Source organism: Dermochelys coriacea, chromosome 2 (genome assembly GCF_009764565.3).
Source record: "Dermochelys coriacea isolate rDerCor1 chromosome 2, rDerCor1.pri.v4, whole genome shotgun sequence".
NCBI lineage: Eukaryota > Metazoa > Chordata > Testudines > Dermochelyidae > Dermochelys > Dermochelys coriacea.
In genome coordinates, this window is record NC_050069.1 from 181,152,010 (window position 1) to 181,179,257 (window position 27,248).

Sequence of the window (27,248 nt, forward strand, 5' to 3'; positions counted from 1 at the left end):
ATCAAATGATCCTTTTCTAATCATTCAGTCACAGCTTCTGGCAGTCAGGGGTTTAGGGACACCTGGAGCATAGGGTTGTGTCCCTGACCAGCATAGGATGGAGAGAGCAGAGTCATGGGATTTTTAAAATATAAAAATTGACCCCAAGATCTAGAATTCCACTAGCTTCCATCTGACTTCCACTATATATGCCAAACCATGCAGTGAGAAAAAAATCCAGAATACACACTGTTCAGCATCAAAGCAAAGGCCCATAGGATACAATCCCAGAATGACATGTGCTTAGTGTGCCCCAGCTCTATTGTGTACACACAAGAGGGCACAGCTGAGTCATGTGCATGCAATTATTACGACTTATGTACTGTGTTCCAACTAGTGGGTGTCACAGTGCAAATTTAATGCCCTACATAGACAATGGGCAAGGTAACAACTCAGTGGTGCAGGGACTATTGTAACTAAAATAAAGTGTTCTCAAGCAAGAAAATATGGAATCAGTTCTGATACCTTCCTTATATATTCAATAAAACTTGTATGTAAATATTTTTTAAATTTTTGCTTTTATTTTTATTGCAGTAGGGTCCAGAGGCCTCCAAAGAAGAGTCCCATTGTGTCAGGCATGTACATATACTAAGAATACCTCCCCTAAAGAGTCTAAACCAGTCTAGGCTAAAAAGTCTAAACTTTACAGTCTAAACCAGAGGTGAGCAAACTACGGCCATGGGACCATTCTGCCAGGCTCCTGAGCTCCTGGAGGCTTGCCCCCGGCCCCTCCATGCAGTTCCCCTCCCCCACAGCCTCAGCTCACTGCGCTAGTGCAATGTTCTGGGCGGCAGGGCTGTGAGCTCCTAGGGCAGCGCAGTTGCAACCTGACCCAGTGCTCTGACCTGTAAGTCGGCATGGCTGGCTCCAGCTGGGTGGCGCAGCTGTAGCACCGCTAGCCACCAGTGCTCCAGGCAATGCAATAAGGGGGCAGGGAGCAGGGGGAGTTAGATAGGGGGCAGGGGAGTTCGGGGGGGTGGTCAGGGGTGTGGATAGGTGTCAGTCAGAGGGCGGGAAACAAGGGGGCTGAATGGGTCCAGGGGAGGGAGGAGTCAGGAAGGAGGGGGTGGCAGGGGGTAGTCAGGGGCAGGGGTCCTGCGAGGGCAGTCAGGAATGAGAGGAGGGGTTGGATGGAGCGGCAGGGGGCAGTCAGGGGACAGGATGTGAGGGGGGGGGGGCAAGAAGCGGGGCGGGGGCCGGGCCATGCCTGGCTGTTTGGGGAGGCACAGCCTCCCCTAACCACCCCTCCATACAATTTCCGAAACCCGATGCAGGCCTCAGGCCAAAAAGCTTGCCCGTCCTTGGTCTACACCAGAAAAACAGAGAAAGGATGGGAGGGGAGAAGAACATGGAGGGATGCTCAGATACTATAGTGATGGGTGGCAACACAAACCCCAAGGAAGACAGAAGTGGAGTGACTGGCCCAAAGTCACAGCAGGTCAGTGGCAGAGGTGGGAACAGAATCCCCAATCCAGTGCCCTATCCACTACTATCCTCTTCATAGACTATTTTCCCACATCATTAATCTCCTCGACCATCCCCAAAAAATGTTTTAAATGGTTTTGTTTCTAGATTTAGAATAATTCTATTTGGGCATCAGCAACACAACAGTAGCAGAAAACGAGCACAAGCATCTCAATCCTCCATTTCTTCCAGCTCTGATGCATCAAGCAAAAGTCCCAATCACATGAGCCTAGACGTAGGCTGTGGCAGTGACTGTCTTTGTTGTGTGTGTTTGTAAAGCACCTAGCACAACAGGATCCTGCCCCAGGACAAAAGCTGCTACAAGAGCAAAAACTTCCAGTCTTAGATAACTATTTCCCATCCACTTATTCCCAAACAAGGTCAATTAAGCTCTTCACACTGAGCCTTTAACACAGTTAGCAGAACCATTTTAAAACCTGGTTTTTAAAAGTATTTCAAGTGTTAGAGATTTGGTATACACAGGCATGGAAAGTGAATTAATTTCAATGTAATTTTTTTTAAATACTATGAAATGAATAATCAACAGCTAATTTTAAAAGAATATTTCAGCAATTTAAAGATGTTTTAAAAAAAACACCCTAAAGGTGACTAGCCAAGCTAAAGCCTGATCAGTGTTGAAATGACAAGCTGAACCAAATTTAAATAGACAAGTTAAAATTTAAAATTCCTATTAATTGGGCTTAGCTTAAGACCTTTGTTATACTCATCTCTTGGTATAACAGCTCCTTTGATACACTTGCTGGCTTCCATTAAGAAATTGTTCACCTTGGTATGTAGCTTCAAGATGGCAATTCTAACCGAAATATGGACAGGTACCAGAAGAACTTAACTAAATTTACAGCAACTATGCATCTTCCATTAAAAGGCCACTTTAAATTACAAATGTGCTGTTTTAAAAATAAAGACTGTACTTTGGCTCTTTTCAAGTCTTATACAAAAGAACATGTGCAGAGTTCAAGCCTAAAATAGTCAAATTTAAGTTTGTGACTTTGAACTTCATTTAATTTTAAGTATATTCAATACCCACAGTATGGGGTACATAATCTTTCCCACAAGCTGGAACCCAGAATTTATCTACAGAGCTAGGATAAGCACAAATGCAAAGTAATACAAGAGGCAGATACACAGGTTGAGATTTGAAGTGAGCGTTTAGAGTCAATAGACAAAAGCTACAGAAAACCTATTCAGGAAACAGGAACTGCAGAGAAAGCACTTGCAGCAAGTCACATGACTAAGGAGAAAACAATTTTCAACACATATGCTTGTAGCTGCAAAGATATGTAAGAGCCCTAGCCACAAGCCATCCAAACTCACCAAGTCTGAACATCTAACATTTACAATTGTACATACAACTAAACCAGAGGACAAAAGTCATAATGAAACTAAGCAAAAGGTTTCAGAGTACCAGCCGTGTAAGGTGCCACAAGTACTCCTTTTCTTTCTAAGCAAAACTGTTTCTAGCGCTGGAAAGAACTATGAAGCCAAGATTTTGTTGCTCATCATAGCTACAACTAAAAGGAAAATATACTGCAATTAGGGCTGTTGATTAATCGCAGTTAACTCACACGATTAATCAGATTAATTTTTTTGAATTAAAAAAATTGAGATTAATTGCACTGTTAAACAATAGAATACCAATTGAAATGTATTAAATATTTTGGATGTTTTTCTACATTTTGAAATATATTGATTGCTATTACAACACAGAATACGAAGTGTACAGTGCTCTTTATATTTTTATTACAAGTATTTGCACTGTAAAGAACAAAAGTTAGTATTTTTTAATTCACCTCATACAAGTACTGTTGTGCAATCTCTATCATAAAAATTGAACTTACAAATGTAGAATTATGTACAAAAAGCAATTGCATTCAAAAATAAAACAATGTAGAAAACTTTAGAGCCTACGTGTCCACTCAGATCTACTTTAGCCATTGCGAGGAAAAAGAAATCATGCTACATAGAAACAAACAGTCGGAGAAAACTGGAAGCAGAATTCAGTAACAGCCTGTAGATTATATTAGATAATGGCAAACTTGTGGTGATACCAGACAACCTGTCTAAGGCCATGTCTACACTACCCACCGGATCGACAGGTAGCGATCGATCTATCAGGGATCGCTCTGCCGTCGACTCCGGAATTCCACCACGGCAAGAGGCAGAAGCCGAGTTAATGGGGGCCGTCGATCCCACGCCGTGAGGATGCAAAGTAAGTGATTCTAAGTCTATTTAACATACGTCGACTTCCGTTACACTATTCTCGTAACTGAAGTTGCATATCTTAGATCAGTTCTCCCCCCCCCCCCCCCCCCAGTGTAGACCAGGCCTAAGGCAATGCTAGTCTCAGAGAATTTAAGAATGGTCTTTGAGCTGGATACACTTTTCTCAGAAGACCCTGATCAAGTCTTGAAGCCATGTGCCATGGTTATGGGTCAAATCTGAAAATATCCCAAAATGATCCACCATGGCCTCTACAACCAGAGAGGCTTGAAAATGATTACACCCCAATGCCAGAATATCACAGACTTCAAAATGGATTTAACAGGGAACACAAAAGAGCACACCATGTTCAAAAATTCAAAGACTCGTACCGTCCTTTCCCCTAAGATTATATATATGCCATTAGAGGAGGCGTGCAGAAACCTGCCAAACAAACCCTGTTACCAGGATAAGTGAAATACCTCGCAGCAATGAGACACTTAACCAACTAGGTTATGGGATATCCTATAGTTGGCTGGAGGAAAATGGGCATTGTCATTTGTCTACAGAAACTGGTTAATGAGGACAAGGCAGGTGTGGCAACGCCATCCAATGTTCTATCCTGCATCCCCACCTTTGGAATATAACATCAACAGACTTGGAGACACTCAGTGGTGCAGGGACATCACACAGAATAAATGGTATTGCAGTGCAGCCTCAGGTACCAACTACTGGAAAACCCAATAAGCTTACACCATGCAGAGAAAGTATAAAACAAAAAAACAAAAACAAAAATCACAACATCACTCCCTCCACCACTAATGCTTCCTCCTGATAACATCCGTAATCAAGCTGGCTCTCCTGGGATGGAACCAGTGGGGACAAACTATAAAAAGCCCATTCACAATGCTCAAATTAAGAACCAAGTATGGTCTCTGGTCAGGCAAACAAATGTAAATGACCAGATGGTCACCTCCTGGACTGGCTTAACATCCATGCATGCACAGTGAGACTCAGATCAGTGTTGGATATTTGGGAACCAGTAATGTGCCAGCAATGGAGATGTCTATGGTGTATGAAATCCTGAAGACTGAAAACACTGGAAAAATATAAACGTGCGCCTCACCAGGCACTGTATGCCAAGGCTGCAGAAATACTGTGTAAGGATGACAAACTCAAGTCCATAATCAGAATGGGAACATTTCACACATATGCAATATGTCTCTGATCATTGGAAAAACATCCAGGATGTTGGTCCCACAGTTGAGTTCAGTATTATTGCTGAAGGTTCCATCAGCAGTGTACTGGAGGGACAAAAGTACAATTGAGCTGTCAGACTACATAAATCAGTGTACAAGACCCTGCTTTTATATCTGTATGAACACCACCTGGTTCACTTAAAGCCTCAATGACAATAATCCAGATGGAAAAGTTGTGCAGCAACACTATACTGCAACAGTTGAATGATGTCCAAATACACGACAGATGTTTGATCATCTTTCAGCTTTCAACACACACCTGAACTTCCTGAAGCATGAAAATGGCAAGAAATCAGCATTTTGGATGAACTACACTGATATGATTGAGGTGGCTCTTGGGCCTATTTGAGCGTCCAGAGAAGGTGACTGGCTTCTTCACCTAGCAATGGTAAGAGCAATGACACCCTAGTACTTTGCTTAAGACAAGCAGAATTATGCAAGATATCTGTTAGTATACTATACACAAATAACATGGCTGAAATAGAACACCCTGACGTGTATGATAATTTTTAAAAAATGGAGGCTTCTTGATACAGATGAGGTTAGCAAACCACTGCGGATCAAGCCATCAAAGAGACTGTCAATAAGTGCACACAGACAGCAGGCGAAACCAAAGGATTCAGGCTTACAGCTGGGGCAGGGTGCAGAAGTACTTGTCTGAGGAAACAGACAAATGATCATGGTCTAGACACCTGGCATATCTCATGCAGAACCATCAGGCATACAGAGAGATGAAAAAGATGTGCAGTCACGGACGGATACACTGGAGAAGATGGGTCAATCCCTGTTCAGAGACAAATGAATCAGGCTGTCTCCACTGATAACTGTAGCTCCTGCAGGCATTTGAGAGGATCTGTTACATTCAAACGAGAAAGGAGAAGGTGCATATACAGCATTGACATGTAACTGGCTAGAAACAGTGCAGCCAACCCAGAACATCTATGACAGTCTGCCAAAGCAAAAACTGAAGACATGCAATGACACAGAAATACAGTAAAACAAAAACCTCAGAGAAGGTTATATTAAAGGCGGATCACAAGATTTTTTTGGCCATATGCTTTTGGTAGCAGCAAGGAGAAATCTGGACATGAGGAAAGTGTTGCAATACCCCTTAGGACCACTGCCCTGGGCTCTCCAACTTTCACAGCACCATGAGGAAGACAAAGCAGCCTTGGCAAGGAATCTTGGAGGGAAAAAAGAGTAACAGCTGACAACTAGTCATTCTGCCTGCATCATAAATGGAACGGCTTTTGTACAGAAAATAAATGTTGAGAACAAAACATAGTGATCTGTCAGAGCATGTCTGTTAGTGTTGAAGACTGGAACTGACAGCAAGAGCATAGGTATTATCTTTGATCTGTACAATAATAACTCCATTAAAAATTCAGAAAGGAAAAACAGAAGGTCTGGCCCTGGAGGACTACTGAACAACATTATATCTGGTTACAAGATCCAATAATGGAGGCACAGCGCCTTTGGAAGTTATACCAGCAAGACTGCTCTCATCATCAAGTTCTTATGTGATGAATTGAAAAAGCCCCATTTCCTGGAGAAACTAGATGAGAAAACAGTGCGACATGCAAGAAAGACTGTAACAAGTTTAACCAGAGAAGGGGCAGCAAACCTTCTGAATTTAGAGTCTTCACAAGAAAAGAAAGACACTCTGATTATGAGCTACAGCTCACTTCATCGGATGCAATTGGTGGAAAATACAGAGGGGAGATGTACATAAACATACAGAGAACATGAAACAATGGGTTTATCATACACACTGTAAGGAGAGTGATCACTTAAGATGAGCCATCACCAACAGTGGGGGGGGGGGGAGGGAGGGAGGAAAACCTTTCATGGTGACAAGCAAGGTAGGCTATTTCCAGCAGTTAACAAGAACATCCAAGGAACAGTGGGGGGGAGAAATACCATGGGGAAATAGTTTTACTTTGTGTAATGACTCATCCATTCCCAGTCTCTATTCAAGCCTAAGTTAAATTGTATCCAGTTTGCAAATTAATTCCAATTCAGCAGTCTCTCATTGGAGTCTGTTTTTGAAGTTTTGTTGTTGAAGGATAGCCACCCTCAGGTCTGTAAATCGAGTGACCGGAGAGATTGAAGTGTTCTCCAACTGGTTTTTGGATGTTATAATTCTTGACGTCTGATTTGTGTCCATTCATTCTTTTACGTAGAGACTGTCCAGTTTGGCCAATGTACATGGCAGAGGGGCATTGCTGGCACATGATGGCATATATCACATTGGTAGATGCGCAGGTGAACGAGCCTCTGATAGGTTTCAGAGTAGCAGCCGTGTTAGTCTGTATTCGCAAAAAGAAAAGGAGTACCCGTGGCACCTTAGAGACTAACAAATTTATTAGAGCATAAGCTTTCGTGAGCTACAGCTCACTTCATCGGATGCTGATTGTGTGGCTGATGTGATTAGGCCCTATGATGGTGTCCCCTAAATAGATATGTGGGCAGATTTGGCAATGTGCTTTGTTGCAAGGATAGGTTCCTGGGTTAGTGGTTCTGTTGCGTGGTTGCTGGTGAGTATTTGCTTCAGATTAGGGGGCTGTCTGTAAGCAAGGACTGTCTCCCAAGATCTGTGAGAGTGATGGGTCGTCCTTCAGGATGGGTTGTAGAGGTTTTAGTTGGGGGCTGAAGGTGATGGCTAGTGGCGTTTGTTCTTTTCTTTGTTGGGCCTGTCCTGTAGTAGATGATTTCTGGGTACTCTTCTGGCTCTGTCAATCTGTTTCTTCACTTCAGCAGGTGGGTACTGTAGTTGTAAGAATGCATGATAGAGATCTTGTAGGTGTTTGTCTCTGTCTGAGGGGTTGGAGCAAATGCGGTTATATCGTAGACCTTGGCTGTAGACAATGGATCGTGTGGTATGATCTGGATGAAAGCTAGAGGCATGTAGGTAGGAATAGCGGTCAGTAGGTTTCCGATATAGGGTGGTGTTTATGTGACCATCGCTTATTAGCACCATAGTGTCCAGGAAGTGGATCTCTTGTGTGGACTGGTCCAGGCTGAGGTTGATGGTGGGATGGAAATTGTTGAAATCATGGTGGAATTCCTCAAGAGCTTCTTTTCCATGGGTCCAGATGATAAAGATGTCATCACTGTAGCGCAAGTAGAGTAGGGGCATTAGGGGATGAGAGCTGAGGAAGCATTGTTCTAAGTCAGCCATAAAAATGTTCGCAAAAAGAAAAGGAGTACTTGTGGCACCTTAGAGACTAACAAATTTATTTTTAATGCATCCGATGAAGTGAGCTGTAGCTCACGAAAGCTTATGCTCTAATAAATTTGTTAGTCTCTAAGATGCCACAAGTACTCCTTTTCTTTTTGCGAATACAGACTAACACGGCTGCTACTCTGAAACCTGTCATAAAAATGTTGGCATACTGTGGGGCCATGCGGGTACCCATCGCAGTGCCGCTGATTTGAAGGTATACATTGTCCCCAAATGTGAAATAGTTATAGGTGAGGACAAAGTCACAAAGTTCAGCCACCAGGTTAGCGTGACATTATCGGGGATACTGTTCCTGACGGCTTGTAGTCCATCTTTGTGTGGAATGTTGGTGTAAGGGCTTCTACATCCATAGTGGCTAGGATGGTGTTTTTAGGAAGATCACCAACGGACTGTAGTTTCCTCAGGAAGTCAGTGGTGTCTCGAAGATAGCTGGGAGTGCTGGTAGCGTAGGGCCTGAGGAGGGAGTCTACATAGCCAGACAGTCCTGCTGTCAGGGTGCCAATGCCTGAGATGATGGGGCGTCCAGGATTTCCAGGATTATGGATCTTGGGTAGCAAACAGAATACCCCAGGTCGGGGTTCTAGGGGTGTGTCTGTGCGGATTTGTTCTTGTGCTTTTTCAGGGAGTTTCTTGAGCAAATGCTGTAGTTTCTTTTGGTAACTCTCAGTGGGATCAGAGGGTAATGGCTTGTAGAAAGTGGTGTTGGAGAGCTGCCTAGTAGCCTCTTGTTCATACTCCGACCTATTCATGACGACGACAGCACCTCCTTTGTCAGCCTTTTTGATTATGATGTCAGAGTTGTTTCTGAGGCTGTGGATGGCATTGTGTTCTGCACGGCTGAGGTTATGGGGCAAGTGATGCTGCTTTTCCACAATTTCAGCCCGTGCACGTCGGTGGAAGCACTCTATGTAGAAGTCCAATCTGTTGTTTCGACCTTCAGGAGGAGTCCACTCAGAATCCTTCTTTTTGTAGTGTTGGTAGGAAGGTCTCTGTGGGTTAATATGTTGGTCAGAGGTGTGTTGGAAATATTCCTTGAGTCAGAGATGTCGAAAATAAGATTCTAGGTCACCACAGAACCGTATCATGTTCGTGGGGGTGGAGGGGCAAAAGGAGAGGCCCCGCGATAGGACAGGTTCTTCTGCTGGGTTAAGAGTATAGTTGGATAGATTAACAATATTGGTGGGTGGGTTACGGGAACCACTGTTGTGGCCCCTTGTGGCATGTAGTAGTTTAGATAGCTTAGTGTCCTTTTTCTTTTGTAGAGAAGCAAAGTGTGTGTTGTAAATGGCTTGTCTAGTTTTTGTAAAGTCCAGCCACGAGGAAGTTTGTGTGGAAGGTTGGTTCTTTATGAGAGTATCCAGTTTTGAGAGCTCATTCTTAATCTTTCCCTGTTTGCTGTAGAGGATGTTGATCAGGTGGTTCCGCAGTTTCTTTGAGAGTGTGTGGCACAAGCTGTCAGCATAGTCTGTGCGGTAGGTAGATTGTTATGGATTTTTTACCTTCAGTCCTTTTGGTATGAAGTCCATCTGTTTGCATTTGCATTTGGAGAGGAAGATGATGTCTGTCTGTATCTGAAGCAAATCCTCACCAGCAACCACATACCACACAACAGAACCACTAACCCAGGAACCTATCCTTGCAACAAAGCCCGTTGCCAACTCTGTCCACATATCTAGTCAGGGGACACCAGAGGGCCTAATCACATCAGCCACACTATCAGAGGCTCGTTCACCTGCGCATCTACCAATGTGATATATGCCATCATGTGCCAGCAATGCCCCTCTGCCATGTACATTGGTCAAACTGGACAGTCTATGTAAAAAGTATGAATGGACACAAATCAGACGTCAAGAATTATAACCTTCAAAAACCAGTTGGAGAACACTTCAATCTCTCTGGTCACTCGATTACAGACCTGAGGGTGGCTATCCTTCAACAAAAAAGCTTCAAAACCAGACTCCAACGAGAGACTGCTGAATTGGAATTAATTTGCAAACTGGATACAATTAACTTAGGCTTGAATAGAGACTGGGAATGGATGAGTCATTACACAAAGTAAAACTATTTCCCCATGTTATTTCTCCCCCCCACTGTTCCTCAGATGTTCTTGTTAACTGCTGGAAATAGCCTACCTTGCTTGTCACCATGAAAGGTTTTCCTCCCTCCCCCCCCCCCCCGCTGCTGGTGATGGCTCATCTTAAGTGGAAAGAAAAGGAGTACTTGTGGCACCTTAGAGACTAACAAATTTATCTGAGCATAAGCTTTCGTGAGCTACAGCTCACTTCATCGGATGTACGAAAGCTTATGCTCAAATAAATTTGTTAGTCTCTAAGGTGCCACAAGTACTCCTTTTCTTTTTGCGAGTAAAAACTAACACGGCTGCTACTCTGAAACTCTGATTATGTTACATGCAAAGCGTTCATCAAAGAATCATGAATGAGTTGTTACTGTATCCGAGGACACTGATGTGGTAATTCTTACTCTTCCTCCCTTCAGGGACATCAGCAAAATCTACATAAGATGTGGTATCAAAAAAAGTGCATGAAGTATTTAGAAGCAAGCACCCTAGACACATTAGAATGTCTTAACACCCATGTTAGGAATGCATGCTTTCACTGGATGCGATTCCGTTAGCACATTTTGCAGAATGTGGGGGAGGTGACTGGCCTAAAGCTGATCACAAGAGAAGAGACTCTTTCAGAGAGCACTGGCAGAGCTAGGGTAATACTGGGTCTTGTCTGCAGATCTCTCTCTTCTTCAAAAATTCATCTATAGAACGTATGCAGCTTGGTCAAATATCACAGAGGGGAATGAGTTAAGATACCAGCTGTTCCATACTAAGAAGGAAGATGCTAAATCTGGCTAGCTACCTCCATTGAAAGACTTCCAGTAACTTCACATTTTATGTGCCAATTACCAGGCTGCTGTCTGGTGCAGGAGCCTAGAGAAGTATCCTGTCATACCCAACCTTGAAACAGGGCATAGCTAGGTCATGGAGGAGGGTGAACCAACAACAGAATGGATGAAAGACCCACCTGCCCCAAGGTAGCGTTGCAGCTGATAGCTTGTAAATGCAATATAGAATACAAACTCCCTGTTTTCCAGTGCCTTGCAAATAGATTCAAATGCTCTCCAGCATGTAGGCTACAAATAAATGATAACACGAATGAGAAGGATATCAAAGTTAGTATGGAGGACAATTCAGATGATGACATTCCAGTCAGATGTGGAACACTGGATTGTTAATAGATTACCCATTTTGTAGGCGTGATATGTCACTCAATGTTATGGCAGAACATACGTTAGTAGCATTGAAAAAGCTTAAAAAAACATTGTGCGGTATTTAGATGGCAGAAGTGGTTTAATTATATATTTTGTAGATTTAGATTTGAAATTAATGTCTAACATGATACCAAAATACTTTTTGCTCATTAATGAACAATGTGTTAAATAAAATACAAGAAAAGTAAGTTTCCTTTCATTTAAATTATATAAAAAAAATGTGCATATAAGGAATTTTTCTAACAAAAAAAATAGGCTCAGTTCTACCACTAATCTACTCTGCAGGAAAGTCCACCGTAATTTTATCACCTATTGACATGGAGCTATCCAAAACTCAGGATGAGATTTTTCCCACCTAATGATACCAATGGATTTTTTTTTTAGGGTTTAGCTTATGGACTATTGAAAGCATATGGGACTTCTGAAGATTGGGGTCTGCCGAGACGGCGGGTATTGTTCAGATTTTTACACCTGTGTGTCTCAGTTTGTGGAATGCTTTTATTCCTGACGTTAGACGTAACCCTTCTGAAACAGTATTTATAAACCTTGATTTCAAATACATCCAGCACAGAACATTAGTTTGATTAAGAGTTTATATTTCTGTTTTTAATATGGTTTATGTCTTAGGCCTAAGGGATACACTAAGGGTATTCACCTAAGGGTGAAACACTGGAATGCGTTACCTAGGGAGGTGGTAGAATCTCCTTCCTTAGAGGTTTTTAAGGTCAGGCTTGACAAAGCCCTGGCTGGGATGATTTAACTGGGACTTGGTCCTGCTTTGAGCAGGGGGTTGGACTAGATGACCTTCTGGGGTCCCTTCCAACCCTGATATTCTATGATTCTATGATTCTATGATAAATGATGGATGTCTAATAACTTTTGTTGTTCCACCCTGCACTGAAATGTAACACCATTTCAGTTACATAACCTTGCAGTATTGGAACAGGATAGCATAGATATCACTTCAATTTTTTTTTTTCTCGTTTTTCATGCAGATGCTTTAACTTCAGAACAAATTTCAAATGCAAGTGGTCAATTAAGGAGAACAATTTGGCTTACTTTGGTCTAGCTTAAAATTAAATGTTTTTAGAGCTACTCTAAAAGGAAACAAATGCAATTGTACTTATTGGGAAAATACAGGTAAGTTTCAAATAACTTGTCAACCACCTAGGTATTAATGTTAACCAAGGCCAAATACAATTTAAAAAATTAGTGACTTCTTGTAAGTATATAATAATTCTATTTTAATTTTAAAATGTTACTAAAAACAGTAGAATATGAAAAGCTTATACAGACCCTACTTTCTAATCATATATACTTCATAGTAGAAATTACCATTTGTGGGATGAAGTTATTCCGAGTTACTGCACATTTACATATGTTAATGCAATATTTTATGTAACCTTAAAGAAACTGAGTCCACACTTAGAGTTTGAAATTTTTTTTTTTTTTTTTTTAAAACACCAAGATACCCAATGATTAAACCCGCTCTCCTAGCTGAAATACACCAGTGTCCTAAGCCACCTCTCTCCCAATTTACACCTACCCAGTCAAGTATGCCCTGCTGATTGGGCCTAAAGCCCTCACTCTCCTGCTGGTCAAACTCTGTGTAGGGCAAGCACCAATATCAATTATTTTTTCCACCATATATGTAATGAATTAATACCATCTTCAATAAACCAAACAGAGGTGGGCCACTTCTTTCTGCACTCTTTCCCCCTCCCCATCCAAACAATGTATGCTGCCTCTTCCACAAATAAATGAATGCTGAAAGTTCTCCCAAAACACTTAAGTGTAGACTGCCTTGACTTAAACAAGTGTTTACAGACCCCTTTGATAGGAAGACTGCAGAGCCCAGAGGCATCCTGTTTTAGGAGATGCAAGAGAGCAGGGGACCCTAAACCTAACACTCAGTGCCTCTGCACGCCACACATGTACAACCATTCCAACAGCAGCCAGCAATTAAGAGCTCCCGCGCAGGAGTGATAGCCCCACCATCCTGACAACAAAGCTAACTTAGCAGGTTTATGACTACATCATTTCACGGTTTATATTTGGACGTTTTTCTTTGCAACTGTAAGCATGCCAAAATTTTAGATGAAAGATGAAATTCTGAAAAAGTTGATAGCACTTACTTAGCAAAAGATTCCTACCTATGCTGAGCAAATGGAGTTTAAGATCGTTAGTATATAGTGATTTAATTTATTTTTAGACGTCCTGCATTTTGAATACATGACAACTTCACATATCACATGCAGTTAAACTGAGCTGTGGATCTTTTCTACCACACAATCAATCAGAAACTAACCTAACTATCAAACACCTGAAACATTTGCTCTTCTTCCTCAAAATAATGTAGTTAATATTGAAAAATGGTTAGCTTTAACTGTCTTGGTGTGGAGATCAGATTTATAAGATTAGCAGTTCATTCCAGACTATCTGCACAACTGGAAAATAATTTTAACAGGAAATCGCAATCTATGCTTTCAAATCTATAGAACATATGAAAATATGTCATTAGACACTCAAGTTTGTAAGTCCCAAACAACCTACTTTATATCCTTGTATCTGTTTGGCAAGTCCACATTGCGTTTTTCACACCAGAACAAATGGATAATACACTGAATTTGAAGCACCTATAAATAAAATATAGCCAGCAGGCCAGCACTTATGTGCAACCCCACTGTAACAAATCAGCATGCATTCATGAGGGAGGAAGAAATTAGGAAATATTTTAGTTAAGCTTCCAGAGGGCCATTCTAAACAGTAAGACAACATTATGCAGCATATACAATATCTTTTCCAAATGTATCAGCTAACACTTGGCCACAAACAAATCTAAATATATGCGAGTAATGAGAGTTGCTCAAGTTTCAGAATCTCATATTAGTCCAACATATTCCATTGATAGATTTTCTTCTTTACTAGTAATCATTTACATTGCGGTAGTGACTACATGCTTCAAATAAAGTCAGTGCTCCCCCATACTAGACAATCCATCTTTCAAGATTATTGGAGTATTTCCTCTGTAGCATGGGGCATTCCTCTGTAGCATGGGGCATGGTTGACTGGAGGGAGGCTTCTCTGCTCCTTGAAGTTTTGAACCATGATTTGAGGACTTCAATAGCTCAGACATGGGTGAGGTTTTTCATAGGAGTGGTGGGTGACATTCTGTGGCCTGCGCTGTGCAGGAGGTCGGACTAGATGATCAGAGTGGTCCCTTCTGACCTTAGTATCTATGAATCTAAGTATCTATGAGTTTGTCACAGTTGAGTTATAAAAAAAATGAGGTGTTGCATAATCATCTTTATGTTTAAAACAGATATTTGGAATCCTTCATATTTGGAAGATCCAGAGGAATTTCTCTCAAATCAAAAGCTTTCCAAATGCATTGCCTGGAAATTTCAGAATGAATTCCTCTCCACCCCATATTCTATTTAAAAGGCTTAATACATTTCACAATTGTTACTATACTTCTTAAAGCAGTTAAGTATTCCTAATTTTATTTGTGACTAGAACTGTTGGGGGGGGGGGAGAAAAAAAAAGCTTTACCTTTCTACTACCACTTGTCTAAAAACCTCCTATTCTATTAAAAAACTAACACACATTCTGTTTCAGCAGTCTCTTTTAAAAGATTAATGGTCTTCTACTACATTGAGTCAAACATGGCAGGAAAAGTGGAAAATATGCTGTAGCTGTGACATATGGGTTTGTGTACTATTACACATTAAATACTGACCTACTGTTATAAGGAATACGTTCATCCAATCAAAGACTAACTTCTGACATTCAGACTAAATTAAGTCTATGAAACAACGGGTAGGTTTTTTTTAAATGACCTCTCATCAAGGAAATAATTCAAATGTTCAGAGAGCACTTATGCTCTGTGTACAATAATGTATTAACTTCCTGCCAATGGAAGTTCTGATCATTTGCCAGAAAGGAATGTGAGTGCATACTAGGAAGTACAAAGATGGGATACTAAAAACAAAGCCAGTAACTGCAAGGCTTCACTTCTTAGTTTTCAGGTCAACCTCCAACTGCAAATCCAATTTTTAGATTCAAGTTTGCTAACTAACCACCAATATTTTTCTAGCACTCCTCTGAATGCATCTGCACTGAAAACCGCTTTAGATGAAGATTTCGAGACATGAGGAACCTATAGATACTAACAAAGTACAGCTTGCGGTTCTTAGAGATTTGTTTTCCATGAGATTTAAAACTTATAGTTTTAAAATAGTGACTACAGAATAAGCATATCCCATTTTGTTAAATCAATTTGCAGATTTTCACCTCTCAGCAACTACAAACTTAAGAAGACAGCCTCTGTAGAGCGTGATTATTTTCTGAACTCGTCCTTGTTTAAGGACAGCATGATTCCTAACTTTACATGTTGAAAAATTAATAATTTTTTGGTTGGTAAAGGGCTAAGGCCAAATGGGGTTTTGTGCTTCATGACAAATTATGCAGCTGAGTGCATGTTTATGATGGAACTTTTAAATAAGCCTCAAACTCAAATTATTTTATTCCAACTCACATTCTTCATTTCCCTGAACAGTGATTTGTAATGAGTTAGACCCAATTTTACCTAGATTTGTAACTCAACCAATGGGTACTATACTTGTACATAGTCTCTTGTAGGGACACAATGATTACACAAGCTATCAGTTCAATTGATTACATAATAGTGAGACACTTATTGGTTAATCAAGCTACAAGTATTGATGAACAAGGACAGTTGACTATTACAGGATGCGCCTATTTGAAAATTTCTAATCATTACATTGTTCATCACAAAGTTACAAAAACATGAGCAAAATCCAAGCAAGCTAAGTAGTTTTTGATCCACTTCAGGATTTCAAGTTCAAGGAATGAGGGCAGCACTGAACAGCTACCTGTCACTAAAGCATACTTAAAAAAAAAAAAAAAGTACCGGTCCTGTTAACTCAGTTAAGACAGCAATTTAATTCAAATCTAAAACAGCAAAAAAGTAACACTATCTTCCATCAAATTAAAAAAAGCAAGGGGGCCTGGCCAATGATTTCTGTAGCAAACTAACTGTTGTGAGACAGCTTCATTTAAATTCACAAGCTGGGATTTTTATATAAACATTAAAATATAATCAATATAGCACTCCTGGTTTTATTTATTTTGATCATTAAAAAAAAAAAACAAAAAAAAACAAAAAAACCACCCTGCTTTACACTAGCCTAGAGATGGGCAAACTACGGCCCACAGGACCATCCTGCCTTGCCATTGAGCTCCTGGCCAGAGTGGCTAGCCCCCAGCCCTGCCCCCCCGCCTCACTGTCACCCCTCCCTCCGCAGCCTCAGCACAAGAGGGGGCTAGACTGCATGGGCAGGGGAAAGCAGGAAGGGAGGCTCACCTGCAGCCTCAGGGAAGGTGGTGGGCAGTGCAGGTGGCAGGAGTGCGGCGAACGACCCAGGAGAAGCACCGGTGGCAGCCGCGCAGCTGGCCAGAGAGAAGCAGTGCTTTGAAGGGGAAACCGCCGCTTCTCGCCAGCTGCGCAGCTGCCCCTGCTCCTCCTGAGTCCTCCGCCCATGTTCGTAGGGTTGCATTCCGAAACGGGCTATAGAGGGTGGGTTGGATAGGGGGTAGGGTCCCGGAGGGCCTGTTGGGGGTGGGAGTGTGGATAGTCGGGGCAGTCAGGGAGCAGGGAGGATTGGATGGGGGGGGACAGTTAGGGGTAGGGGGTCCCAAGAGGGGCAGTTAGGGGACAAGGAGTAGGGGGGGTTGGATGGGTCAGGAGTTCTGAGGGGGGCAGTCAGGGAGTGGGAAGTGGGCGGATAGGGTTAGGGTTTGTGGAGGCACAGCCTTCCCTACCCGGCCCTCCATACAGTTTTTGAACCCCGATGTGGCCTCAGGCCAAAAAGTTTACAGACCCCTGCACTAGCCTCATATTTAGTTTCCAAGAAACTGCACATTTTTCACTTTGATCACACAGCTACATCATACATGTAGTCAGGGGGGAAATGAAAGTTTGACACCCAAACAGCATGGATAATAATTTAGCATTATGGGATAAACTCATTAGCAGAAACATCCATCTAAAGTGACCAACACAAAGTTAACTCGTATGCCTAAGAACAACCATTAATTTTTAACATCCCAATGTAATGAGCAGGATTAGTCACACATAGGTGGTTGTTTCAAGATCTCTGAAGTCACTGGAAAAAACACTACATCTGCTTATACAGTATTTGTTTTTGTTTGCCATCATGCAAACTATAAATGTTACTTTACATGAAGGCTTGGATTCTGTAGCAAAATTTTGGTGCCACAAACGCATGATACACAGGGTCATGATTACTGATGTGCAAGAAGGAAAATCCAACTAGACCAGGGATCAGCAAACTTTGGCATGCAGCCCGCCACAGTAAGCCCCCTGGTGGGCCGGGCCAGTTTATTTACCTGCCATGTCTGCAGGTTCAGCCGATCGCAGCTCCTAATGGCTATGGTTCACAGGTAAACAAACCGGCCCGGCTTGCCAGGGGGCTTACCCTGGCAGGCTGCGTGCCAAACATTGCTGATCCCTGAACTAGACTTTCAGATCCCCAGCTGAAACTGTTCCATTGACAACTACAAAACATTTTTACTTGTAGACTGAACACAATGCTGAGCTCTAGACCTCAATGACTTTCACTACATCATTTTTGCAGTCACTTTTCAGTAGATCTACATTATTGTTTCTGCATAGGCTAGCACAACACCCCCTCTCTGCTGAAGGCTCCATCTTCCCCATTTTCTATCCCTATTCATCTGCCTATCTAACAGAAGACAAAAAATGAATGTCCAACTGAAACTGTATGCCCTAAAAACATACTTTAGAATCGTATACATTTTTGTTTTTTAAAATGTTAAGTAAATATATGTTCTAACTAGTTTACACAAATGAGGCAAACACATTAAAAGCTAAAACTTCAGTTACTCCAAATTCTTTTAGTGAAGGTGAATCACCAATTAAATGCATAAAGAAAACAACTCACCTACTACCATGAGTGTGAATTCAAACCCTCTCTTCACTGACTTTCTGTAAACTTGATTTGGGAGATTTGCAAACCCCACATATCCTTCAAGGTTCTTCTGTTGCTAATACAAAAACAAAGACATTTAAATAGTCAAAAGAAATGCTTGTAATTTTCTAATAGACTTCAGACTAACCTTCGTTAGCTTTTAACATCTGTACAACTGTTATGCCAATCCTGATTAAGTCAAGATGTTTATTCATTAAATTGTAGACAATTTAGTAAACTACAGCAACAGGCAGAAATCTGGAGTGGGCATAGCCAGACATTGTCTACAATGGAATTTTGCATAAGTATAGTTGTACCATTGTGGTGGCACTGGTGCAAACTCTAAGTACGCATGGCACTACAACAATTTAAAAAGTGACTTAGGCCATGTCAGAACTATAGACTTCTGCCAGCACGCTATGTTGATAGAGTGTGAAGAGGTGTGATCTCTGACTGAAATAACTGGGTCAACAGAAATCTCTACTGCGGATGCAGTTATACCAGAAAAGATGCACTTTTAATGGTACAAAATATTTGCTTGTGGGGGTGGTTTGTTACTGGCAAAACTGCATTTTGCATCAGTAGATCTGCATCCACACTACCAGCACTTTGCTGATATACTTTACCTGTATTCCTATAAACAAGGAAAGCACTCCTAGTATAGACATGCCCTTGCGCTGGCACAACTTAACCCAATCTGAAACGGAGGCAAGTCACACTAGTGCACGTGCTGCAGACATTTTGTAAAACAACATTATGGGTGTGGTTTGGCTTTTTTAAACTGAAGTGGTTAAAGGCAGAAGCCATTACCATCAGTTTTCATTTTAGGAAAATGCTTTTTATAGATATATTTTAAAGAGAACACAAGTTAAAAGCTTTGCTATAGTGCATTTCACACTTGTATCTTTTCATTAGTACTGTTTACACTCAGTAAAAGTGTTGCTGTGATAATCATTCCTGTAACAAGAAAAAAAAAAAACCTACCTCATACACATCCTGAACCTCTGGAGGAATAAATTACTTTAAAAAGCCAGTTACTCTACAAACTTTGCTTAGATGCTGTATTGTCTTTTTAATTAGGGTGGATAAAGAGTTATTTAAACTATATACATTTCTTTTTAAAAATAAACCTGTTCATAATCTATTACAATCATTTAAAAAGATATGCTGCATCAATGAAATCTCTTTTTAATGAATTAAAAACTGCTGCTTTTTTCATTACACAAAGAATGGAGGGAAGGGAATGCCTAACTTTTGAGGTTAACTCAAGCTTTATAGGTATAGCACACCATCATTGGCTACATTAAATATTATTTTCAGTCTTTAAAATGGAGCGAATGTCGGTATTTATATTTTTCCAAATGTAAATACTTTCAGTTAGTTGCGTTGTAAAGCTTTTGCATTCATTATTTTTGGTTTCAAATTAGTTGGAGATGCAAAGAATATTTCCTTCATCTCAACTATTTCAAAGTTGAGAAGTTTTCCTCTTCCAAAATATGAATTAAAAACTAGGTGAGAGGATGAGATCTACCAGTTCTAAAAACCTAAGTGACACAGGACCAGATTTGCAAAGGTATATAAGTATCTAATGGGATTTCCAAAACTGCCCAAGCAGATTAGGCGCCTAAATAGAGCACTAATATCTGTAAATGTAGTGCATTTTAAATGCAAGACGTCTTGGTACTTTTTTCCTAAATTTCTTATGTGTCCTGTACATTAAGGTAGTTTTATTGAACAAAAACTTTAAAATGCTGGTTTTGTGCATTTTTATCGAATTCCAATTTCAATCCAAATGCAGCTTGACAAATGCTGAAGAAAAATTACTAAAGAAATGCATCATTCACCATTTTCTAACATAATAAAACAAAAATAATTATCTGAATAAATGCATGTTACGCTATATAACTGATTGAGGCGCAATGACTGAGTGGTTAAGGTGCTCAACTACAATCCTCAACGTCATGGATTCGCATATTGCTCGTTCTCACACTGGAAGGTCACCTCCAGTTCACCCAGCTGTAAAACGGGCACCTGACCATCGGGTTAGGGCAGTCAAAGGCGGTGAGGCTGGCCACCTTACTCTCTTGTGTACCGCTGGCTATGAAACTGACGTGCCTTAAACTGCATCAGCCTGATGAGCCATTGGCTTGGAGGACCTTTGATTTCACTACATAATTGCTTAAATAAGTGTACAGATGCAGCATATACTCCTGGTTAGCAAATTTAGTACAATGTTCATTATAAATCAACATCTTAATGGTTACACACATTAATGAGAATGAACCGCTCTTCAGGAAAATAACCAAATGTTAAGTGATAAAAATCAAATTTAAATCAAGGTTTCTTGCTTGGTTCTTGCTGGTTTAAATCATGATTAATCCCATTCTGGGCTTCTATTTTCCAGCAATTTACTAAATTCTTACTTTTTAAATTCCTCAAACGGTTTTTAAAAGCTGTTTTTGCTACTATTTCATTGATTTATTTCCACACTGTGAATCATTATACCAGCTCAGAACATCAAGTTTTAAATACCTACATTAGCTTAACTTTTTTATCCTTAGCTTGATTTTCATCCAACTGTATTCTGTAAAGTTTTAGTTCAACGCTTACTCTAACAAACCAACACTGTTTTTTAGTCTAAGAGTAATTGTAAAAGTAATGATACTCACAGCTACTTTGTAAACAACATATTTCCATCATTCCAGTGTTCCAGATATTGAGAGAGTACATCCAAGGGTAACAGTAAAAAGTGATGAATTCCAAGCATTGCAATGACAGGTCCAGCAGCATGCAGCAGAACACAAAGGAAGGGGAGGAAAAATATAAAGTTACTTACATTTGATCAACAATCATTTTAATAGTCTACAGAATTGCTTATAATTTGATTTTAAAAACCCAGATGTTTATTCCTTCATAGTACAGACTATACTAAATCTGTACAACCATAATTTGGCTTCCTGGAGCCTATGATTATGATGTAGGCTTAGTCCAGGATCACATAATACTTTTTCCCACATGACCAATACCTCTTTCAGTGAACAGGATAGATGGGCTCTTCAAATTTGTTTCTCATTCAATGTGCGACCCAAGCCTTTTTAGCAAACACCATCCAAACCATGGATACAACATTATTAATTTCCCCATGATCTTTTCTGTGGTACTCTGACTAGTATCCAAGTGCTATACAAACAATATCTTCACAAAATCCCTGAACGATGAATTGATACCACGGCATTTTACAGTGGGAGAACAGAGGCATAGTGATTAAGGCCAAAATCATCAAAAGTGCCCATTACTTTTGAGTTCCCAATTTAAGATACCTATGGCCTGATTTTTCAGAATACTTAGTATTTTTATTATATTTCTTATGTTCAATGAACAGCTCCAATTAACTCCATCTGCAGTTTGTGCACTCAGCACTTCTGTAAATGTGGCCCCAGGTGTCTTGAATTAGGTGCCCAGAAAATGAAGAACAGAATTAGTGGCCACAAGTGAAAACTCTGGCAAGTGTCCTAACTAGCATCACATAGCAACTCTGTGGCAGAGGCACAAATAGAATCCATTTCTTCAGGATGTCATTTAAGTACCTAGACCACAAGAGCATCCTTTCTCTTCCTGCCATTCCTTGCCCTGCCCACAGCACACCTCTGCAACAAATGAGGTAGGAGCCCTACAGACAACACCTTTATTCACTACAAAAGCCTAAATTAAATCATGCTCAGTGCACCAGTCATGCCAGTCACTGTATGAGGTTTGATCATATAATTAAAGACTATCAGAATACACATTTACATGGAGGCCAAACTGAAGCTGCATGAGCAACCACAATTCTGGTATTCCCTAACCTTTGAGGACTTGGCTTGGCAACTAATTTTTTTTTTTAAATGTAGTTTTTATATTTCTTCATTTTTAAAAAAATAAAGTAGGGAAAAACCACACCTATCATGTTGAACCATACTGACCCCCACATGAATTAAGCAGCAGGTTTGGGACTACTTGAACTAAATGAGTAACTGGTAACACCCTTCAAGTGAGCCAGTGACTAGAGGGGGATGAGACACTTTGCTAGTGGCTTTCCCAGACAGACACCTGCTGACATGACGAACCTGGATTCAACTGCACTTTCTGGAGGGAAGTATTCTTTACTGGTTATATACTCTTTTGTACCATCCCTCAAGCCTGTCTGTACCTCTCTGCTCCTATCCACCCACTGCCAGTTGTGTTTCAGCCACCCCACCCGCCTGCTCACACACAATTCATTCATGGTCAGCTGCTTCCTCTTCCACGCAGCCTGGGGACCAGCAGCAGGAGCAAAGAAGAAAGTCTCCCTTGCTCTCAGTTCTGCTGCCTGGTACCACAATGGTCCTCATACCTCCCAGCTGCTAAAAGGAGAAACTGCAGACAAAGTCCTGCTCACCTCCTGCAGCCCCAAGACAGAGCATACTGCGCCACTCTGTAGGTGTTAGTAAATGCAGTCTGACTGACACACAGCAGCTGTTTGGAGAAGTAGCATGCTCAGTACTGAGAATCTTTTGAGACTAACTGCCAGTCTCTAACACATCTCCATTGAGCATTGTGAACTTCATATTTTTCAGAGGCTTGGAACTTGCATGTAGGCCTTCATGGGATTAGCAAAAGAAACATCCTTAGCACCCGGGTTACCCCCAATGCCCTTGCCAAAATGTGGAAGAACTTTAAAAAAAAAAAAAAAAAAGTCTTATTCTGTCACTAATGTGGGCAAAAAAATTTCCTTGGCTTTAGTCTAAGAAATGGCTGTACTGTACCATTTTTACTGAAATTTTCCCAAAAAGTTCAGCCTGAGTCAGACACCTATCATGGAAAATTCAGCCCAAACAGTTGACATTTGGCATAGTTATAAGCAGCTGAAAGCAGGGTTTGAAAATAGCATTAGGAAACCTTATGCACATTTGGGAACATTTTATAGAATGTAATGTGCCAAATTGGTAACTTACTCTTGTAAGAAATCCAGATAAATGGAATGCAGGCTTTTCTTTGTACAAAGATTGTTTTGAAAAAAACCTTGTAGTTTGGCACTTTAAGAAACTGCACTTGCTGTTATCTATTTTTCCCCCAGTAAAGAAGTTTAAACTGTTCCCCCCAGAACCCTATCCCACATTCAGTTTATTTGCCTCTACGTTTTAACTCAGCTGGCTACAGGCCCAAGATGCTGTGAATAGGGTCAATAAGTAGAATTTCTAGTTTTACATTAAAAGTGACTTCTGCTGGCATGCTATGTTAGGTTAAATCAATAAACCACAATTGAAACAAGTAGTTGGTTAACTTATGGTATATTTAAAGAGTTACAATTTTTATAGTGTTCAAAGATTTTGGTGGACCCCTGAAGTCTCCCACACTTGCTAGAATCTCAAGGTTTCATTGGGGATTAAGTTTTTGACACAAGTCAAAACACCTCTGAAGATTACTGATAAAGAGTTTTTACTCTAAAGTTTGTTAAAATTTACCTAAACATTAAAAACTAGAAAAATATACTGCTGTTAATAGGGTGTATAATACTATTTCTTCCTGTCACTATTATCCTACACTCCCTGAGACATCCCAGAAGCAAAATGACCAGGTAAATACTTGCACACATGCTCTACAACTGGCAATTTCTGTTATAGTGATATTAGGTATGGAGTACTCGAATGGGGTCATTTAATACTCAGGTGTATAACAAGCCTGTGCAAGGCCCTAGCACTTGCTTTTAGGCAGCATTATCAATCTTGTTTTTATGAGAACTACAAATATTGGCCAAATTTACATAACAAAACTCACCCTGAACAAGTGTATAGCAGAAATAGCATAAAAAGGGAAAACAATTTATTCTGTTTTATCAAACTACGTTTATCCAAAACTTCTGCAAACAGGAAGAATTTTTCCTTTCAATATTCAGAGTTGAAGGTAGAAACATCTGCTAAGTCAATCATGAATAACTTATGAACAGAGTAGCAAAGGTTTAGCACTCACAGAAAGGAAAGCAGTATAGTTACTCTCACCAGTGGGAGTCAGCTGCAGCCAGCAGAAATAAGGTTTTTAAGAAAGTAGGATAATTTGCCCTTAAAAAAGGAAAATTTAAGGCTCTATCCACACGAGAAAATTAAGTTAACTTTTCCACCTGAACTGATTGAAAGCACCTCTGAAGAGAGCAACAACTGCAGCTTCCTACTGAAATTTCTACAGTATGCCCTGAGTCCAGCTGACAGTCTCAAACCTACACATCTCATGCACTGTCAACTCAACTGTCATCTATGCTCAGTTAGATTTGGAAGGAGAGATGGAAACCAGGAAGCTGTGAGGAGCATAGCGACTCAATGCTGCTCCTCTTGCTGCAATGCCAAACAGTGATCATCCATGGGTATTGCTCACCAATACTGATAAACCAGCTGTCGTTTGTCAAAATAAATTAATGAAAGGAAACCAAGTTGGAACAGAAGTTTCTCTCTTTATTAGAAGTGGACAAATTGAGTTTGGTACAAAATTGCTCATTGAAGCAATATTCAACAGCTTTAAAAAAGATCAAACCCCTCCAAATATTTCATGCACGTCTTAGAGACTCCTGTTCTCGTGTTGTGTCTTCCACCCTTGTACACACGCAGACAAGTGAATGTTACAAGAACACCTCTCTGGGAAGAGACAGAAGAATAATTTAAAGATTAAGATTCTAGAACAAATCATTTTACTTCCTTCTCCATAAAAAGAGTCAAAATATTGAGGTCACAAAAGCAGACTAAAAGAGAACAGAAAAGCAGCAGGATATTGGGAGAGAGCTCAGCACAGAAATAGGGAAGAATATAAGGAGAGTGAGGCAAGGTAGTATGTTGTTTGTCAACATTTAAAACAGCAGCAAGTCCATAAATAATAATTGTATTTCAGATAGTTGATCCAACAGACATTTGCATTTTATTCCTTCTTCCCACCTCTTCGTCTGCCAGAATATCTGCTGTAGGGTGGTCAGGCAACTGCCAGCATTAAGCTGAAGATGCAAAAGCTAGCTAATTATTTTACCCCTAAAATTAACAAAAAAGAAGTCAACTTTAAAATGTCTTTTCACAAGTGACATCTCACATTACTATAACTGAAAGATAAGTTTCTCATGGGTTCAGTTGGTGCATACACACAAGTACAGTCAAATTCAGTTTCTTTAGGTTGTGTGGAACATGTGATTAGAACAAAAACAGATGTGGTGATTTGGGAGCAAACAGTACATGCAAATGCTTTCTACTCCTTTTATGACATCAACTGGATTACAAGCTAACAATCCTTTCAAAAAGAAAAACGTGATTTTTCCCAAATAAGATAGTTTGTCCCAAAGTTCACCTAGGCCGCTTTAAAATATATTTTCCATATCTACACAAGGTGAGTAGAAAAATATTTTCCCCTCGGAATATGCAGTTTGATTAATTCATCCTTTATAGCAGGTGTCACCAGATGGTGTTAGTACCTTACAAATTCTTACGACTGTAAGCAAGTTTTAGTCTTGGACGAGTATGTAACTGTCTCTTGCAAATTTCTAGGAAGAGCTGTGGCAAGCAGTAAGAGTGTTTTCCACCTTAAACTCTCTAATTAGAGAGAATTCTTGAGGAAGAGAAGCTCGCTAGAAGCCAGGCAATGGTGTTCGAGTCAAAAGGGAGGAATTGCATGCATGATGCTTGTGAACGCTGCTGTTCCAAGACTGTATGCTAGTGTAAAAAACCCAAACTTCACTGACAATATACCCAGACTCCATGTTGCGTATTTCTCTTCCGACTGGAAGTCACCATACAAGGCCCTGACATCTACTACAGCTCAGCAGAGGAGCAATATCTTTCTTAAAAATATTTCTGTACTCTGTAGCCTCTCTAAAGGCTTTATCCATTAAAATAAAGACCAAATGTTTCAAACATAGGCACAACTGACATATTGGCAGACCTTCAAATTCCTTCTGCAAACATTTAACTCTGGGAGAAGCTATGTTAGAGAGTTCAGCCCACTTACTCTTGGAACATTATTTTGCTTTTGATATTTAAAGTAGTCCTAATTTTCTTTTCTATAATTTTAAGAATGGGTCATTTTTATACTTGCTGTAAACATGATGAATTCTCATTTTAGATCACTGAAGATGGAAGAGCTCTTTAAAGAAGTCTATTTATTCTGCCCCTCTCCCCCATGTTTTGGGCACCAGTAGTTCCCAAAGTTGAACACTCCTATTTCTTTATCTTTCCTCTTATTTTCCCCATACCAGTTCTGGGTGCTTTTAACATTATGGCTTATACGAACTAATCCTACCTGAGTTTAACTAAGAAACTCTGTTTGAGGCAGCTGTGTTTCCAGCAACCCCTATTCTTCACTATGTACAACACATTTTAGATACTAAAGCTAAAGCCAAAAATCACAACCTTCTGAACATTTAGTTTTTACTTTTAAATATTGCTTTAAAAAACTGTTTCCATTAGAATATCTATGTGTCAGAATCTATTAGTAAAAAAATGCTTCGTTACATGTCAATTGGATTAGCAGCATTTAGGAAGTTTCTACATTTTACTGGAAAGAACTCTAGATTACGACTGGAAGCAATCCCCTTAACATCTGAAGACTTCCAGTTTTATCAAAATATTTGGTGGATGTTGTTATTAGAAGAAAGGAGAGATTGTGAATTAGTAATCATTTTAAGAGTGATGTCAATTAAAAACAGCGAAGTTAGGCAAT

General features: G+C 40.3%; 1 protein-coding gene across 7 annotated transcripts in view; it reads right to left on the reverse strand.

The window, feature by feature from the left end:
• Positions 1–27,248, reverse strand: part of SEPTIN7 (septin 7) — a 126,844-nt gene that overhangs the window by 84,129 nt on the left and 15,467 nt on the right. For 4 of the 7 annotated variants that reach the window (XM_043508745.1, XM_038388583.2, XM_038388587.2 and 1 more), the window contains one exon: positions 18,516–18,618. In XM_043508745.1, coding sequence (XP_043364680.1) covers positions 18,516–18,618 — 103 coding nt within the window. Of the gene's footprint in view, positions 1–18,515; positions 18,619–21,211; positions 21,217–27,248 lie in introns of all 7 variants that reach the window. The other 3 variants (XM_038388585.2, XM_043508747.1, XM_038388589.2) reach the window with 3 other exon arrangements.